This window comes from Dipodomys spectabilis, unplaced genomic scaffold (assembly GCF_019054845.1).
Source record: "Dipodomys spectabilis isolate Male_0828 unplaced genomic scaffold, ASM1905484v1 ptg000240l, whole genome shotgun sequence".
NCBI lineage: Eukaryota > Metazoa > Chordata > Mammalia > Rodentia > Heteromyidae > Dipodomys > Dipodomys spectabilis.
Genome location: NW_024870917.1, coordinates 5,537,484 through 5,557,315, shown reverse-complemented (window position 1 = coordinate 5,557,315; position 19,832 = coordinate 5,537,484). Strand labels below are relative to the sequence as shown.

The window sequence follows — 19,832 nt, the reverse complement described above, 5'->3', positions numbered from 1 at the left end:
GCCCGCGTGCACTTCGCGCTGCGCTACCGAGTGGCCGGGGCCGAGTACTGGGACAACAACGACCGCCGCGACTACAGCCTCACGTGCCGCGAGCACCGGCTGCAGCTGCCGCGCGGTGAGTGCGAAGAGAGCTGGATCCACTTCATCTGAGCCGCGGGCCCAGCCGGTCCCCGCCCCCCCCTGCCGCCCGCCGCCCTCCCCGCGTGCTCTGACCCGGCCTGTCCTCCTGCCCCCCCCCCCCCCCGTGGGCAGGTGCGTGGCGGCGGTTCCTCCTCTCTGCAGAAGGCAGTGGCCGGCATCCTGGAAAGGCCTTCCGGGAGGTCTTGCGCACGCGTCCCGGGTGTATCCCTGTCCATGTAGCTGTTATTGGCATGTTGGGACCTCCAACCTGTCGTAGATGCCTTCTCAGGATTATTCTGTTTAGTAAGCTAAAGAGGTGCAGTTGTGTGTGTGTGTGTGTGTGCGTGCGTGCCCACTTACACAAACTGTGTAGTGTGACCGGCATCGTGGTACCTGGAGGCATGCCTGCCCCGGGACGAGGAAAACCTGAGCCCATGTTGACTTGCCAAACCCGCAGCCTTCTAACACTGCAAACTATTAATAGGCAAGAAATGTATGCCTCATTGGTCACCACACAGCCATTCCTGGGCTTTGCCGCTGCCCTAGTTAGGCAGCCTCTCTCACGTCAACATCTGAGGAGGAGGAGAAATATTCGAGCTTTTACTTTCTCTGTAGCCGTGACTCTCCAGGCATGGTTGGTCATGGTTGATCATGTATGATCATGCATGTACCTGCACGTTTTTGAGCCATTTCAAGCTACCTATACAGTTTAAGAAGTCTTGCCTTACCTCATTTTCATTTTCAGGTGGCCTATAGTTTCCAGCAATTACCTTTTTGATGATTAATGGTGACTTTTTACTTTTTCTTGAGCATCAGAAGACTCCAGCATTTGTCTTTTGGAAGTCCAGACACCAAGGGAACCTGATGTTTTCAGCCTTAGTCAGAACACTGGAGGAAAAATAGTTCACAGATTTTATACTTCTAACATAACCGTTTATACATACACACACACCCATACACACACATATATACATGTCAGGTTTGGTCAGCTACCTGCCAACTTTATTCTTTGTGCCTTTGGATCAGAGAACTTGTAACATTTTATGGACTTTTCTCTCAATTTTATAAACGTGTGCTCTTTGGGAGAAGAGGGGTCAAGACCACTGTCCTCTGTAGTGTGCCCCATTACTGAAAACTGCCACTGAAGATTGAGGCCTTTTGGTGCTGAGCAGGAGTCACTGAAAACAGGTGCTGGAACTGAGGCATGAGGAACAAGCCAACAGGGACAAGACCTCCAACCTGTGATGTTTGCCAACAATACTGCTGAAGCCACTGTGATCAATTTTGTGAAAGCTGTCATCTGTGAGTTAACTCACAAATTTTTGAACACTTGATATTTGTCAAATCAGTACCAAAAGCCTTTTGACTAGTTTGTTTTTAATAACTGCAACTTCTCTGTTTTCAGATTCCAAGAAACAATATTGGCTTTCTTTGGCAACTTTTAATGTCAAAACACCTAATTTTGATTTAAAATACCATGAGTAAATTGCTATGATGACTGTGTACTACATTGATATACAAGAGAGGGAGGAGAGAAGCTTGATTTCCTGCTGCTTAACCAACTTTCCAATTAGGTCAGCAAGCCTGCAAGGGCCTGGACTGCTTTTTCTTTGGCCCCAGACCAGAGGGCACAACAATCCTCCACACTATTCAGGTATAAGTCAGAGCTTCCCATGTATTGTTGTTGAAAGGCATGTAGAGAATCTTTAATGTATGTGAAAATCACTTTCCAAAAAGGTTCTACTCACAAATGTTACATCATCAGAGTTGAGAGAACTTCAAGGTGCCTTAAAAAATCCAATGATTTGAAATTTAAAAGCTTGAACAGACTTTGCCTGGTTGAAGAAGAAGCTGTAAAACAGTTGTAGGGGGATTTTCAGACCCTAAACTACAGTTGTTGTTGCTTAGATGCAGTTATTTGGTGGATTGTGCAATTGTTGGGATGTCTCCCTAAACATATTTTAATGTTTGTCATATAAAATACTTTTAATCCAAGCTTGAGAATGAAAGTATATATGCAGAAATGTCCTTGTACTTTATTAAGCTAGTATGTTTTTCGTGTGACAAAGTTTAAATCACCCACCACTTAAGTCTTATTATTCCCTAAACACTGATGAATAACAGGCCTTACTAAAAATAAATTGGATGATATCAGCTCCAACAGCAGAGTTCTTGTGTGTATTGAAGAAACTGCAATATTTTGCATGTTGGGTCAAGATCAATTACATAGGAAGAGAGCTCTGAGGGTGGGGTGCACAGGGGCTATGATAATTACATTTCTCTGACTCCCAGGTATGGAACAGTCTGTCTTGCCCCCAGGTGGTGACCCACTGCCCAGGTACAAGGCTTTATGCACCAGAGGAAGGAAATGAGCATTTATTAGCTCCTATCTTATCTTACTTGCTCATTTAGAGTACTAGATATTTTATATGTTTGATTTCAATTAATTTGTGGAAAGGAATGCTATCTGGTTGAAATATCCCCATTTTCTTAGCTGAGGAAACTAATGTTCAGAGAGTGTAGGTAAGTCAGTCACCTAACGTCCAACAGCTGGTGGCTAGCAAATTCAGCATACACACCTATACCAAACCCCATGTTCTCTCTACCATGAGATATGTCATACAGGATAGTTCCAGTAAGGACTTGATAGATTTGATTGAGGGTCTGGGCTACAGGCTCAGTGGTAGACTGCTTGTTTAGCATGCTTGAGGCCCTGTGTTCAAATGTTGGCACTGCAGAAAGAAACCTAAATGAAAGCCAATTTTTGATAATTATTGATAAGGTTTTATTTTTCTCCCTTCAAACATCACAGTCCAAAACTTACAAAAACATTTTGTATAAGATCAAAATGAATAATATACCTTGTTCCTTTTCGAGGCTTTCTGAATATATAGAACAAAGAAAACTTTAAATTTTAGTCTCAACTAAAAAGTGGTAAGTTATGTGAGAAATCATGGCTTTTTGTGTTCAGTGGGTAGTGGTAAAATTTCTGTGCATTCACAACTCCAGCATCAAGAGTGGATGAAAACTAGAAGAAAACTAGCTATGAAAAAAATTATGGTAATCTGTCAGGTCATGAGGTTGAAAACACTCGACAACTTTACATTGTATATTATATTGTATTAAAGATAAAATGTGTAACTCAAAAACATCCAAAACTTTGAAGATATTAAATACCCTTGTGTAATCCAAAAACATCCAAAACTTTGAAGATATTAAATATCCCTAACATATACATGCTTAAGTGTATAAAATCCCTGTGAAATGCATATGTCAACTGAATTCAAAAATTAAGATAGAAGATTCCCCATAACAGGCCAGCCAGGACAAAATTTCTAGGCTCTATAAAACAAACAAAAAGCAAAAGGACTGGGAGCATGGCTCAAGTGGTAGAGCTCTTGCAGTTAAGGGTTTAATTCCCAGTTCAACAACAACATCAAACTCTCAAAAGTAGATTCACTGGCACAAAGTTGCCAGGAAGGTATATTATTCTGATTTGATGTGCTTTAGTCCTCAAGTGAATATTTATTCTTAGTCCCTTGTGTTTATTTTCCCCAGGACATTTACATTGTGTGTGTGTGTGTGTGTGTGTGTGTGTGTGTGAGAGAGAGAGAGAGAGAGAGAGAGAGAGAGAGAGAGAGAGAGAGAGAGAGAGAGAATTCAAGGACAAGTTAGAGCTTCTCTTGCTTTTGATTGTTCTTTGTTTTCGATAGAGTTTTTGTCAGTCCTGGTGTTTGAATCCAGCATCCTGCATGCCAGGCAGGGACTCTACCCCCTAAGCCACACTTCCAGCTCTCATGTACTGCTGAAATGCATGCAAATGCAAATGTTGCTGCAGTCTTATCTGCCAGATACTGATTTGACATGTGTAAGTGCACTACTGCTGATCAACAATCCCAGCCTCTCAATCCACTATTTTAAAACAACCATTGCTCATTAGAGAGAAAATTAAGGTAATACTACGATACGTTATGCAATTTTGAATGGCGACTTCTGTACCAAAATTCATTCGCTGGGGCCATTCCACGTTTAGAGATTTACCCATCATAGATGCCAGATAAGCCAAAGATCTGTTACCACAGGTGTTTGTAGCAGACGCGACAAGCCCGGCAGTCAGGAGGACAGGATTGGATGGATGCAGTTCACTCACATGATAGGACAACTGCAGTGAACGCTCAGCCGCCATGTCACGCACGGGTGTGAAGGCCCAGCAAAATCAAGGATGGGAGCCAGGGCTGGGCTGCGTTTCCACACCCACGTGCGGGGTTCCGTGTGTGTTCTTGAGCATACCTGGACCACACACCTCAAGTACCAGCCTGGTTCTCTGAAACTGCGGCCAACCCCACAGGCCTGGGGTCCCGGCCGCCCGGACATCCGGGACCTGCACTGCGCCCCGCTGCCGGCCTGCTGCGCCCGGCTGCACTGTCGTGACTGGAGGGTCCCGCGGCCGAGGCTCAGCCATCCTCCTTCCTGGTGCGTTCATCCTGCGAGCGCTGCAGGCGCATGCTTGGCTGGGCCTACGGGGGGCCCATAGGAGGCTCATGTGAGGCCCGTGCAGGGCTCTCCATGGGTCCTACGAGGGGCCTTAGACGGGGCTGACACGGGCCCTGCAGAGAACCTGCGTGGGGCGTGGGTGAAGCTTACGTGGGCCTCCCCGGGGCCTGCGAGGGGCCTGCTCACCTGAGGCGCGCCCCCGCGGGCCAACGGCTCTTCCCTGGCGCAGGCCTTGGGGGACCCCGTGCGGGGAGGGGCGGGCCCTGGCCAGCCGGCGTCTCTGATTGGGCATGTTCCCGGTGGCACTCGGTGCCCATTGGACAGCGGCGTCCCGCCATCCGTTAGCCGCCGGGGGTCTGCGGGCGATCCTGAGGAGCCGGCCTGGACGCTCAGTAGCAGCGGCCGCGGCTCCAGGACCTGGAGGCGTCCTGCGGCGAGGGCAGCAGGTCGGGCCGAGCGCCGGGTGGGCTCGCCTCGCGGGGCCCTGGGGAGTCAGAGGCCTCCGGTCCGGCCCCCCGGGGGGCGGGCGGGTGGACCGTCGGTTGAGAGGCGTTGAGGCCCAGGTGGAGGCCTGGCCCGCGGGGCGGGGCGGGCCTGGCGCGGAGGGAGGGCTGCGTGGGGCTCTCAGAAGCCAGAGCAGGGAGGCGGCGTGACACCGGGTCCCGAGTGGCGGCTGGCGGCGGGGCCTGGGGTCCACGTGGGGGGCGCGGGTCCCCTCAGAGGGCTGAGGGTGGAGGCCGCGGCGGGCGGCGTGGGCCACACAGTCGGTGAGCTTGTGAGCACAGGCGCGGCCCCACGTAGGCAAGGCAGAGCCAGCTGGCCGGGTGAGGGTCGAGGCCGCAGGACCAACGGTTGCTGTGGAAGGTGACTGCCCCTCCCTTCCCCTTGACCCTTAGTGACCCCCACCCAAGCCCCGCCCCCTCCTGTAGCCACGCCCACTCTCCGTAGCCCGTCCCTCTACTGTGGCCCCGCCCTCTGCTCATACCCACGCCCACTCCACAGCTCATCCTTTCACCATGGCCCTGCCCTCCCATAGCCACGCCCACTCACCACAAACCGTCCCTTTCGTATGGCCCCGCCCTCTTCCCAAAGCCACGCCCACTCCATAAACCATCCCCTTTTCCCATGGCCCCGCCCTCTCCCCTTATCCCTGCTCACTCTCCAGTCTATTTTCTATTGCTCCACCCTCTCCCTGTGGCCCCGCCCAGTCTACACACGCCCTTTCCCTATAGCCTTCCTCAAGGCCCTCCTCTTTCCTAGCCCCTCCCTCTTCCCTAGGATCTTTCCTTTCCTAGCTCCACCCTCTCCCCTAGTTCCTGCCCATCCTCTAGGCCCATTTCTTTCATAGCACCCTAGTCCCTATCCTTAGCCCTCCCTTCCCCTAGACCCTCCTCTAGGCCCTCTCCTTTCCTAGCTCCTCCCTCTTCCCTTGTCACTCCTCTGTATGCCCTTCTAAACCCTCCCACCTGCTGCCTTTGTCTTGGGTAGGTGCTGCATGCCTAGGCCCCAAGGATGAGTTTGTGCCTCCCAGGTCACCAAAGGTGGCCAGCCCCTCCTCCCTCCTAGTGGACTTTCAGGTCAAGGATTTATAAAGAACTCTTCCAATTTTACTTTACTTAACGTTCAACAAAAGATTGGCTGGAAATTGGATGAGATAAGATAATAGGAGATCACATGGAAAGCTACTTACTATCATTAGTTATTAAGGAAATAAAATTTAAAGCCACAAGAGACCACTGCATAGCTTATAGTTAGAAATGCTGATTATACCGTGTATCCGTCTATTATATTTTAGTCACAAGATAAATATACAAGCCAAGTAAACTCCCTTGCCCATTCCCAACCGCAAGATTGTTTTTTTAAAGTGGGTCTTTTAAAAAGTTGATTGTCTAGTAAGAATTATCTATCTAGTCTAAGATAGTACTTCTAAGTACTTCTAAGCTATAAAATATGCAAGTAACATTTACTTTCTGGCTTGGACAAAAGTTCTAATTATCTAACTTATTTTCTTTATGGTAGGTGCTTTTTATTATATGTTTAATGAATACTTATTGTGAGATCATAATGTTATTCTAGTACATTATTTTCTGGAAGACTGATTTACCTTTCACATTTGAATTTTTAATCCACCTAGTTATGACATAGGAATGTGATATGAGGTAGTTGATGTGTGATAGTAAAGTTTTATTACTACTTTGTGTTATACCTTTGTTGTATGTCACTTGTCATATATATCTGGATTCTCCAATTGGTTCCATCAGTTTTAGCTATATCACATTGGCTTTTGTGGTAAATCTAATATTAATATGCATTTGCCAGTTTTCTTTTGGTTAATGTTTATGTGGGATATGTTTTTCTGGCCTTTTACTTAGTACTTTTGTATTGAAGGTAAATCTCTTCAAGGTGTTATTTTTGATAGTATGTGGATTCATAGATGGAAATAGAAAGTGTGTGCTTTTTAATTGTTGAAACTATCAGACAACCTGATTTTTTTGTAATCACACTCCCTGCCCTCTTCCTCTTTTCAACACAATGTCAACAGCTTTCATGCAACTCATCTATCTCCCTGCCTGAGCCTCCTTATCCTCATTATCTCACTGCTCCCACTGGTATCCCCCTTGACAGTTTCTCTCCCCACACCCATCCCCTCACTGCTCAACAGCTTTCTTTGGGATTGTTATGCTGTTTGTATATATATATACTTGCACTATATCTTTTTTTCTCTTAAACATTCCCCTTTTCCGTACTCTCCTTCAGATATATTTTTAGTCTTTTGAGGAAACTACTGATTTCCATAGTGATTTTACATTTGTTTGTTGTTTCTCTTGGCTGCCATTCTGATTGGAGTGAGATGGAATCTTAATATCGTTTTGATTTGTATTTCATGTCATAGGATATTGAATGTTTCTTCACATATTAGCCATTTATTTCTTCTTATGAGAACTGTCTGTTCAGTTTGATTACCTATTTGTGAATGGGATTATTCTTATTTAATATTTTGAGTTATTTGTATGTTCTGGATATTAATCCTTTATCTGTTGGATAGCTGACAAAGACTTTCTCCCATTCTGAGGGTTATCTCTGTGGGTTCTAGTGATTGCATATTAATTTTAACTGGAGAGCTGCAGAGGGGGCACAAGTTTACCTCTCCCCTTTTAGTGTGTGTGTGTGTGTGTGTGTGTGTGTGTGTGTGTGTGTGTGTGTGTGTGTGTGTGTGTGTGTGTGTGGTGTTTTCCCCCCTGGGTAGGCCTGAGAATTAAATTGACAAGACAGATTGACATGAGAAAAAACATACAGAAGTATTTAATGTAAATTTTAGCTGACTCAGGAGCCCTCATAAGAAAAAATAAGCTCAAAGAAACAATTAGAATCATACTGAGATTGGACTAAGACTAGAAAACTGAAATGCATAATGAAGAGAGGGCATGGACCTAAGTAGCTAATGGTTAAAGAAGAAAGTAGGTAGATAATGATTGGCTTAACAAGGTTTGTTTACATAGTTTTCTTGCCTTCACCTTTCAGTCCTTGAAGACAAGAATGTTATTTTCCTTTTGGGATAGATTTTTCCTTTGGGGAAAGATAAAGAGCATCTTTAACATGGGAAATTCAATGATGGAGCTGGGAAGTTGGCTCAGTGGTACAGCGCTTGTCTTGCATGCATGAGGCCCTGGGATCGATTCCTCAGTACCACATAAGCAGAAAAAAAAAGCTGGAAGTGGCGCTGTTGCTCAAGTGGTAGAGTGCTAGCCTTGAGCTGAAGAGCTAAGGCCCAACGACTGGACCCCCCCCCCCAAAAAAAAAAAGAAAAGAAACAGAATGAAAGAGTGAGTTTGTACATTTTTAAAAGTTTCTTTAATTCCAAATAGCCATTATGCCCATTTTAAAGTGACATTAACTTTCTACAGTATTTAGTATATGGTAGTTCCATATTGTAACTGATGTTTAACTTCCAGTCTGCCACCTTGCTTTGTGCTTTCTTTGTTCTGGGTTGGGAACTTGTTCTCCTAGTCTTAAGGACTTAATAAAATAAAAGTATTACCTTGCATTTAGTAGTTGCACAGTTTTTAACTACTCATTTACTGATTACCTCAGAAATGGTACATTTCCCCCCACCCTTTTTTTTTTGTCATCGGTCGTGGGGCTTGAACCTCTGGGCTTGGGCGCTGTCCCTCAGCTCTTCAGCTCAAGATGAGCACGCTACTGCTTGAACCACAGCACCACTTCCAGTTTTCTAGCGGTTTATTGGAGATAAGAGTCTCATGGACTTTCCTTCCCTGGCTGGCTTTGAACCATGATCCTCAGATCTCATCCTCCTGAGTAGCTAGGATTACAGGCTTGAGCCACCGGTGCCTGGCTTTCCCCTTATTACTGTCTGATAGACAGCCATCAAACTTGGAATGCTTTAACATACTTTACCACCACCACGTCTCATATGCTATTCCCCTGTATTGCAAGTCTATTGCAATACATTGTTAACATTATAAAATATTATTTTGTGTACTAACATATATGTAGGCTTTTGTTACTCTGTGTGTGTGTGTGTGTGTGTGTACATGCCAGTCTTGGGACTTGAACTCAGGGTCTTCATGCTGTCCCTGAGCATTTTTGCTCAAGGCTAGCATTCTACCAGTTTAGCCACAGCTCCACTTTGGCTTTTTGGGCACTTTATTGGAGATAAGACCCTCATGGACCTTCCTGCCCAGTCTGGTTTCTCAGTCCCTGAATAGCCATGACTACAGACATCAGCCTCTGGTGCCAACTACTCTATCCCTTCCTAGACAGTCTTCCATAGAGGACCATTTTCCTTCTGGCAAGGTATTTATTTTATTTAGAGGCTATTGGTGACATATTCTAAACACTGAACATTTGTCTTATCTTTTTCTCTCAAAATATATTTTTCTCTAATTTTGAGAAATATTTTTTGCAGGCCATAGGGTTCTAATTAGTGCACAGATTTTTTGATAAACACTTCAAAGAAAATGTCATTCCAATTTTCTGGTTTTCATTGTTTTCAGTTGGTCACCTGTCAGTCTTACTGATGCTGTTTAAAAGTAATCTCTCATTTTTATACTCTAGGTTTTTTTTTTAATTTCAGCAATTTTGCAGGGTGTGCCTGGACTTGGTTTTCTTTTCTTTTTCCTCCCTCCCCCCTCTTCTCTTTTGCAAGGATTTGTAGAGCTTTTTGAATCTTTAGGTTTATGGATTTTGTTGAGTCAAGGAAATTCAGTCATAATCTCTTAAGATATTGCTTCTGCCCTATTCTGTATCTCCTCTCTTGGGATTCAGTCACACATACAGAAGGCTGAATAATATATATATATGTTCTTGTACCCCTCTTGATACCTACATATTTTGTATCTCTTTGCTTCATGCTGAATATTTCTTCTGATACAGTGTTTCATCCATTTTCACTTTATCCATGTCTTAATTTGCTATTAAACCTATATATCAGTTCTAAATAATTATTGACTATTCTCACTTTTAAAACTATTTGGTTCCTTTTGAAATTTTCTGGGCTTTTTCCATCCCTCAATCCAATTTCCAGTTCTCTGCCAAAATTCTTAGTCCTGTTTTGTAATCTTTATGTACATAGCAATAAATGAATTAAAGTGTCTCTTCTCATAATTACCATCTGCTTGTGCTGTGGGTCTAAGCAATTGCTCAACCACCAGGCCACATATAGCCTATAGGTTTTAAAATATGTACACATTTTCCCTCGTCAAAGGGGAAAAGTTTGTTCTCAGCTTGATTTTGGGCAGTCAGCCAGAAACTTGAGGCCTATTCTTCCTGAATATTCTGCTGCACATGGAAAATGTCTTTAGGTTGTCCTTACCTCATTTTAATATTTCTGTTTTCTGACTGATCCAGTTCTTTGTTAATGTATTTGTATATTCTTCTCTCCTACAGTATTTTATTAATAGTCAAAAGTTTATTCAGAAATTAACTCAAATGTTACTTTCGTCTTGTTCACCAAACTGAAACACATGTAGCAGGCAGGTATCATTGTTGAGGGAAGTCTTAAGTTTATATTCTTTAACTAGTTAACTTTGTGACCAATTGGCAAGGCTTTTTGACTTAAATTTCAAAATCTGTAAAAGTTGAGGCTTGAGTAAATGATCTCTGTTTTCAACTAGAAATATATTTGACTATCTAATTTGATTAAAAGGCATAAAAAATATCCAGTGAAGAATTTAAAGAGATAGTATTTATCCCATTTGGTAATAAAAAGCAGTGTTTATTTGTAGTATGTGAAGCTTTTAAAACTGAGTAGGGGCTGGGAAGGTGGCTCAGTGGTAGAGCCTTGCATGCCTGAGGCCCTGGGTTTGATTCCTCAGCATCACATAAGCAAAAAGAAAAAAGCCAGAAGTGGCGCTGTGGCTCAAGTGGTAGAGCGCTAGCTTTGAGCTGAAGAGCTGAGGGACAGTGCCCAGGCCCAGAGTTCAGGTCCCATGACCGGACCCCAAAAAACTGAGTAGAACTGATTTTAAGACACATATTTTTTTCTTTTATAGATGTTTCTTTTCTCCTGCTGTTTTTAAATGAAGTCAAAATGCCAATCAGACCAGATCTTCAAGTATGTACTCCTAGACCCAAAACAAGTATTTTAATTGCTAAAATTACTTTGTGTTTATAAGTATTCATTTCTTTATTTCTAACAGTGAAAAAGCTTATGTTTTATGAAGTCGTCCAGAGGATCATAATTTAAATAACAATACCCTTTCATCTATTCAATAGACAAGTTTTCAGAAGTCATATTAAGAATATAAAGTACTTAAGGTGCTAATTTGTTATATATACCTTTTTACATGGAAAAGATCTATGCATTGTTTAAAGTTTTATTCGTGAATTTTTATAGAATATTTAAAAATTGTACGATACTTATATTAAGTAAAGAGTAAGTTTTAATGTATCTTTTCAATGTGAATACAATTTACCATCAAGTCTGTGTAGTGATCAAACTGTAGTCTGAAAATTATTACTTTAATATCAGGAACAGTAAATTTTGTAAAGCTTATAAATAAATGTAAGAGTAAGGTTTAGCTATTAGTTGGTATAACTTTTAAAAGCTGTATTTGTCTATCTGCATATCTGGCTGCAATTCTGGTTTTGATTCAATATATGTGCTATTAACTATGCTTTTGTAGCAGTTGGAAAAATACATTGATGATGCTTTGAGAAAAAACAATTTCAAATCTTTGAAAACACTTTTACAAATTGATGTTTGTGAAGATGTGAAGATTAAGTGCACTAAACAGTTTTTCCACAAGTTGGATGACCTTATATGCAGGGTAAGAACTCATTTTTGCTAAACAGTTCTTAAAATTATTATGTAGGATTTTATTTCCTAGGAAAAAGTAAGAAGTATTCTACCAGAAAAAAAATGGACTAGAAGGGCTGGATGAGCTTGCTTATAATTAAACATGCCTCAGAAATTGCTTATTTTTGAGAAATCTAAACACAGTGAATTCTTTTCTAAAGAAAACACATTTTTATTTACAAAGGGCTAACACTGTAAAGTATTATATAAACTGGGGGAAATTATATACTGTTTTGATTCAAAACAATTTGATCCTTTTTTTTTTTTGGCGGTTGTGGGGCCTGAACTCTGGGCCTGGGCGCTGTCCCTGAGCTCTTAAGCTCAAGGCTAACGCTCTATCATTTGAGCCACAGTGCCACTTCTGGCTTTTTCTGCTTAATATGGTGCTGAGGAATTGAACCCAGGGCCTCATGCATGCAAGGCAAGCACTCCACAACTAGGCCACCTTCCCAGCCCCTTGATCCTTTTATTTAGTTTATGATAGTTGCACAGGGATGATTACATTATCAAAATTTCCACATGTTTACAATGTATCCAATCTTACTTCCTCTGTTACTCTCCCTATATCAGTGTATTCTTGATGTGACAGTACTTTAAAAAGCAAGTTTTTGGATTTGATTAGCAAATCTGAAGTATTTTCATGCTTGAAAAAAGGTGATTACTTACAAGACTCCCCAGTATCATAAAGACTGAATAATAATTCACTGGATTTGTTGGCTACACCCAAGTATTGAGAATGAAAGGGGGCTGGTACGCTCAACTTTCTTTATGTAGATCTCAGATGTTGTCCTCACTGTCATGGATTAGCTGGGCGGTTTGGGGCAGATTCCTTCATTGAGTGGCACTCGGATCCTTTCCAACGTAGAGATGATAATTGCTGCCTTTCACGACTAGAATACAGGTGGCGAGACCGATGGCTAAGTCTGTCATCATAGCTAGTCAGGAGACTGAGATCTAAGGACCCTGGTTTAAAGCCCTGCCTGGGCAAGAAAGTCCATGAGACTTTTATCCAATTAACCAACAGAAAACTGAAGTAGCACTGAAACTTAAGGGCTAGAGCACCAGCCTTGAGCAAAAGAGCTTCGGGACAGTGCCCAAGCTCAGCATTCAGGACCCATGACCGACAAAGGAAAAAAGAAATATGTGTAATGCTGCTGCATTGTCTGCTTTGTAGTATTTTTCTGTTTTCAAAAGCTTAAATGCATATTTTTATTTTAGGAACTTAATAAAAAGGATGTCGAAAATGTTTCAACCATTTTGGTGTCAATTGGAAGATGTAGCAAAAATATCAGTATATTGGGACAAGCTGGGCTTGTAACCATGATAAAACAAGGACTAGTTCAAAAGATAAGTACAGAATATAAATGATATTTGTGTGAGGGAAATATAATAAAAGTACATTTTTATTAAAATAACAAGTGATCTGCACTGTTGAAAAATAATCTAAGAACTTTATATGGAAATTAGAGAAGAAATGCATTCATAACTTGTATAACTAACAAGATATACAGATCACCAGGAAACCTCATATACAAACTCATTGGTAATCATATGAATTTAAGCTTGCCTTAATCACTATTTAGTTTAATTGTTTTTAATTTGTTTTTATATCATTTACTGTAAATAATGGATATTGTTTTTTTAATTTTTCACTCAAAATGATCAAAATCTAAAACACTACCTGGGACCATAATATATACTCAAAAATCTAAATGATTTATTAAGGTAAAATAATACTATAACTTCTGATATCATTATTATTTAACAATAAAATTTCATGATAATTTAGTTTTATCATTTAATGTATCTGCACTAAGAATTTAAAGATAGAAATAAGGATCTTCTAACTGGAACTAAAATAGTTAACAGGGGAGAGAGAGACAGAGAGATAGAGACAGAGAGGGAGAGGGAGAGGGAGAGAGAGAGGGAGAAGGAGAAGAAGAAGGAAACGGGGAGGAAGAATTTTAAACCCAATATGGTGGTTCATACCTGTAATCTCAGTATAGGAGGCTGAGGCAGGAGGATTTGGAGATGAGTCCCTGTCTCCTAAAACTGAAAATGAAAAATATTATCTTCTGATAAAATGCTAGGATTTTTATTTTTAGTGTTTCTTCCTGGGCTTGCTATTTACATAAATACAGTTCATATTTTAATTATTAAAATGGAATTCACAGCAAATAAAATGTACATTTATTTTTTACATGGTTACCTGGTTTGAAAAATCTGAAGAGATTATTTTGAGTCGAGGAAATTCAAAAGATGAAGATGTTTTAAATTTGACAGAAGACTTCTTTGAGCTTTTGATGGTAAATATCACATTGAGGAACTGATGATATTTTATGTTTATTTCAGAAACCTTGTGTATTCTATTCCTTGGCCCTAGGAATCACTAACAGATGGGTTAGTGACTTGATTGGATTAATCTATCCAGATTCCCTAATGTATTTAAATTGTTTAGTGTTAAATAGCTCATTAATAAGTACATTATTTAAAGTTAAATAATTACATTATGAATTAAAATACTATATCAGTTTAATACTATTTGTGATGGCTTATAATATAAATATCTTACTAATTAAATATTATTCATTTTTCAGGCCATCTATGACATCAGTGATGAAGGTAAAATAAATGTTTTCTTTCTGTTGAAACAAAAATTTGCTGTTTTACTACAGTTTTGTAATTCCCATATTATTGTCCTAATATTAGGATCTGATTAGCAAATTCAATCAACATTTTCTGCAAAGGTCAAGACACTAAAATTATTAATTTTGTTTGCTAAGATAAATGCACATATTATGTGGGTAGTTAACAACAACAAATTTCTAAAATGTTTTATTGATGCAGTTAAGAATATATATACAGGGGCTGGGAAGGTGGCTCAGTGGTAGAGCACTTACCTTGTATGCCTGAGGCCCTGGGTTCGATTCCTCAGCATCACATAAGCAAAAAGAGAAAAAGCCAGAAGTGGCACTGTGACTCAAGTGGTAGAGCACTAGCCTTGAGCTGAAGAGCTGAGGGACAGCGCCCAGGCCCAGAGTTCAGGCCCCATGACTGGACCCCCCCCCCAAAAAATAAAAAAAGAATATATATACATAAATTTTCATTTGTGGATCTACTCATGTAGAAGATAATGTTTTTTATGAAGAGATAACATTGTATTTAATCAAAGTTTAAAGCTAGAGTTTCCTGTTTTTAAAGTTCATGACAAATATTCATTTATTAATGTTCATGAAATTTATGCGTGTCAAATTAGAAAACGTCTCTTCGTATAGATAGTGCCCAGTACTCCTATGAGTTTATGAACACCGTCTCTTCATACAGATAATGCCTAGTAATCATATGAGTTTATGAACACAGTCTCTTCATACAATGTCCAGTACTCATATGAGTTTATGAACAAGATTTTAATTGAGCACCCTCATTCATTCAAAGCCATTTATTGAATTCAGTTATGTTGTTTAAAAAATATTTGTTCTTTAGAATGTCGAAGTCTATGTGAAATCCAAGATATGGAAACTTTCTTTGCACTAACAAGATCAAAAAGTACCTCTGGACTTGAATTGGAGCTTGGGAAATACAGTTTCTTAGGAAGTTGTGTGGGAACTGAAATCTGCTGCTTGTTTTAACTTTTGACAGTCTAGGAAGTGTATGAAGTACTATAGAATTATTACTTGCTATTTAGTAACACTAATCATTAAAATGGCTAGTGCAATGCAAATTCAGTAAAAATACAATATTTTGTCTTATAATTTGGGACTTAACTCATTAAACAACATTCTCAACTCCGCAGCTAATTACCCTAGGTGTTAAAGACAGTTTTGGAAAGCTAACTACTGTAATGATTGTAGACAGATCTTGTTCAGAAAAATTTAATTATTGGCCCTAAGTATGAAAGAGTCACAAAGAAATTGTTATTGACAAGCCATTAGATTCCTGAGTGGTAGAGAAAGTAGGATGTTCAGCTTCTATTTCTGAATTTATATAACTGACAATAGTTATATTCAAGAGGATGAATGAAGCTTACCTTTGTCACTATTCATAAATAAAACACAATACATTCAAACGTTTTCCCATGTAGCACCTGCTGATGATTAATACAAACATAAAAATAGGCAGTGAGTTGGATTTAATTCATATTTCATTTTGTCAATACTTGATGTAATGGAACAAAATTTTCAGTGGTAAATTAAGAATACAGAGCATATTGTAATTCACCTTTCATATTTGCCTAGCAAATGTCTTCTGCAAAGCATTCAGATCTGTGTTGGTTGAGGAAGATTTTTTCCAGGATTGGGAATTGAGGTGGTGAACTATTCATGAATAAAGCTATAAATTATATCCTTTAGACCAAAAAGGTTAAACAAACATAACTCAACTTATACTTAATGCTACTTTCTCAATTTTTGGTTATTTTATTTTTTTCAGTTGACATAGCAATCTAGTCAAAGTGCTTAAGATTTTAGGAGAGAAAAAGGTCCTAAAAACATCAACAATTCAGTTATCCATCTGACTTTTTAAAGTAAATCAGTGTATATTTTCACCTGAGTACAGTTTTTCTTTCAAGATAGTCAACGGGAAATTTGTACATTTTCACTTGAAATGTTTCTATTGTTTTACATTATTTCTAAAATTTGCATTATGAAATGGCATGTGACATACTCCTCTGAATACATTTTATATTGATAAAGTCTCATCTTTTGAAAATGGGCTAACTTGAAGATAGCGCATTATCACTTAGAACTGCATGAGAGCAAGATATGTTGATGGTCTTTATAAGGGACTTTTGATACATGATTAAACATTAATTAGGCCAGTTTTCATAAATGTTTTCTATAAGAAAAGACTTCCTGACAAAATGATTTAAAATTAACATCAATAATTGAACTTTTATTCAGGTAAAAAGCAAGTAGTGGAAAATTTTTTGACTCGAATTTGTGCCTTGGCTACCAACACAAAAGTGAATATTTCTATTCAGCAAGAGGTAAGCTTATTTGACTGTCTTTTTAAACTCAGAGATGAGAAGGTAAAGAAAATGTGATAGCAGTTCTTTGGGCTAAATTAAAAAATTACTTTGGGCTAAACTTTCTTGTAATTTTATTGTTGTTGTCTGAAAATTCAGTGCTTGACAATATAATTTCTAAATATTTAAAAATTTGATCAATAATGTTTGTTTTGCAACTGGACAATTCAGTTTTTTAAAAAGAGGTAACAAAAATTCATGGCAAAGAGTGGTATAGGGGTGAATATATGTATGAATATGTAGATAGATCCTATGAAACTCCCTTATACAACTACTATCTACTAATAAAAATGGTTAAAAATTCATAGCCATGTGGATTTTGTATGCATATGACTCATGTGAAAATAAATTATACTGTCCAGATACAAAGAAGTCTAAAATATTAAAATGCCAAAAGAACTTACTTCTTGTACATATATTTATATATGTATAACCACACGAACAAAAATTTAAAGGTAGCAGTTTTTAGATTTCTTAGCTTTTAGAATAATTATAAAGTTATCATTTTGCAAAGAATATAAATGTCTTAAGGACAGGAGTCATATTCTTCTTTTTTTGTTTTTTTGTTGGTATGGGGCTTGAACTCTGGGCCTGGGCACTGTTCCTCAGCTCTTCAGCTCAAGGATAGCACTCTACCACTTGAGCCACAGCTCCACTTCTGGTTTTCTGGTGGTTCACTGGAGATAAGTCTCATGGACTTTCTTGCACAGGTTGGCTTTGAACCATGATCCCTCAGATCTCCGCCTCCTGAGTAGCTTGGATTACAGGTGTGAGCCACCGGCACCTGGCTTGCATGTTTTACTTTTGATTATCCATGGTTTATGTCTTTTTGTATTATCTATTTTATATTTGATGTCTTTTCTTTCACACTACTCCATTCTGTGCATAAAATACAGTGATTAAGAAAAAAGTGAACTTTTAAGTTTATGATTCTATTTTAAATACTTAACATTTCAATGGAAATAAACTTAACTCATTATCTTTTGTTTTCTAGACGTTTAAAAAAATAAATGCTATGCTTGACAAAATGCCACGAGATACCAGGAAAATACTTGCTACTCAAGAAATGTCAACTCTCATGTAATAATTTGCCAGATATTACTTTTATTAGTTGTTTAAGTCAAGAATTTAAAGAATGTTTTAGAAAGCAACATAGAAACTAAGTTGGAATTAAATCATCAAAACTGTTAAGCTTTATAAATTGATATATTATGAGTGTATTTTCTCCAAAAGTTAGTTATACTAGCAAACTGTAAAGTTTAAAAAAACCCTTCCCCAAAATACATGGACTTTCTATTTAAAGGGTACTAGTCCTGCATATAACCTGTTATTTTAATTCACAGGAGTAGTATGGGAGAAAGAATTATAGATGCTGGAGGTAAGTATATAATTTTAAGATTTGAAGTTATTTAAAGTTTATGAGTGGTATATTCTTTGATAAATTATTAGCATTATAATGTTAGGAGAATTATAAACTGTTTATATATAATGAAGCAAGCTTTAAATTACTTTAGTAAAATGATGAAAAGAAGTATCTTTGGGACAAAATAATTTTTATTTTAATTGGAATTCAAAAATTTGCGTAATGGTAATAGTATGAGTAATAAGTTAATTTTCCAAGATATTGGAAAAATAAGTAAGAAAATCCTCAAATTATGTTTTATGAAATTAGGAAATTTAATGTTCTTAAAACTAATAGACTTTTTGGAAGTGGCGCTGTGGCTCAAGCGGTAGAGTGCTTGCCTTGAGCTGAAGAGCGCAGGGAGAGTGCCCAGGCCCAGAGTTCAAGCCCTACGACCGACAAAAAAAAAAAACCAACTGATAGACTTTTAAAAACAAGATACTTACTAAAAAACATAAATTTTCTTTCCTAAGTTTTCTATGAGCAAATTTTGATGTATTAATCTACCTATAGAATAAAGCCTTGCTTAAAATATTCTGGGGGTAACTGTAAACATCATGCTATGCTAATGGAAAAGAGATTTTATTATTTAAGTATTGCTGCATAAAGCATTTTCAAAGATTATAACGCTAGTAATATAGTGTTAGTGTCCTTGGGAATTAAAGAATTTCTTTAATTTTTAAAAATTGCATGCTTTTCTGTTAGTAATAATGAAGAATTTATATTCATTTCTTGTTCTAATAACTTGTAAAATATAAAATGTATTTTTATAAAATTTTCACAATTTCAACTTGCACAGTAACAATTGTTTTTATAGATTATGACTTACAGGTAGGCATTGTGGAAGCTTTATGTAGAATGACCACAGAAAAACAAAGACAAGAATTGGCATATCAGTGGTTTTCAATAGATTTTATTGCTAATGCATTTAAAGGAATTAAAGACTGTGAATTTGAAACAGTAAGTAGTATAAAAATTACAAAAATTAATAAATGTTTGCTTAATTATGAATTTTTAAAGCTTTCTCTGTTTTAAAATTAGGATTGCAGGCTATTTCTCAATCTTGTAAATGGCATGCTTGGAGATAAGAGAAGGTAAATTTAACAATACATAATCATTTATTGATGAACGTAGAGAATTTTATTTATTTTAATATGCTAGAGTATAGAATGATCTTTGATATTACTTAAAAACAATATTTCACCTAAATTAATAAGTTACTATATTCTGTATCAAGTGTAATCCTCTGATGGAGTTTTGACTTTCACTTTTTAGAGGAAAAGATGCATTTTATTTATTTTATTTATTTTTTTTGTCAGTTGTGGGGCCTAAACTCTGGGCCTGGGCTCTCTCAGCTCTTCAGCTCAAGGCTAGCACTCTGTGACTTGAGCCATGGTGCTAATTCTGGCTTTTTTTTTTTTTTTCTGCTTATGTGGTGCTGAGGAATCAAACCCAGGGCCTTGTGCATGCAAGGC

The 19,832-nt window shown here is 38.7% G+C and overlaps 1 protein-coding gene across 1 annotated transcript in view; it reads left to right on the top strand.

Moving 5' to 3' along the window:
- The first annotated feature begins 11,164 nt into the window (after positions 1 to 11,164).
- The window catches only part of Sycp2 (synaptonemal complex protein 2), a 56,075-nt gene continuing 47,407 nt past the window's right edge, over positions 11,165 to 19,832 (top strand). The window contains exons 1-10 of the mRNA XM_042699313.1: positions 11,165 to 11,188; positions 11,760 to 11,903; positions 13,151 to 13,279; positions 14,134 to 14,238; positions 14,530 to 14,554; positions 16,831 to 16,916; positions 17,950 to 18,035; positions 18,299 to 18,333; positions 19,175 to 19,317; positions 19,399 to 19,451. Of these exons, the coding sequence (XP_042555247.1) occupies positions 11,165 to 11,188; positions 11,760 to 11,903; positions 13,151 to 13,279; positions 14,134 to 14,238; positions 14,530 to 14,554; positions 16,831 to 16,916; positions 17,950 to 18,035; positions 18,299 to 18,333; positions 19,175 to 19,317; positions 19,399 to 19,451 (830 nt within the window). The remainder of the gene's footprint in view (positions 11,189 to 11,759; positions 11,904 to 13,150; positions 13,280 to 14,133; positions 14,239 to 14,529; positions 14,555 to 16,830; positions 16,917 to 17,949; positions 18,036 to 18,298; positions 18,334 to 19,174; positions 19,318 to 19,398; positions 19,452 to 19,832) is intronic.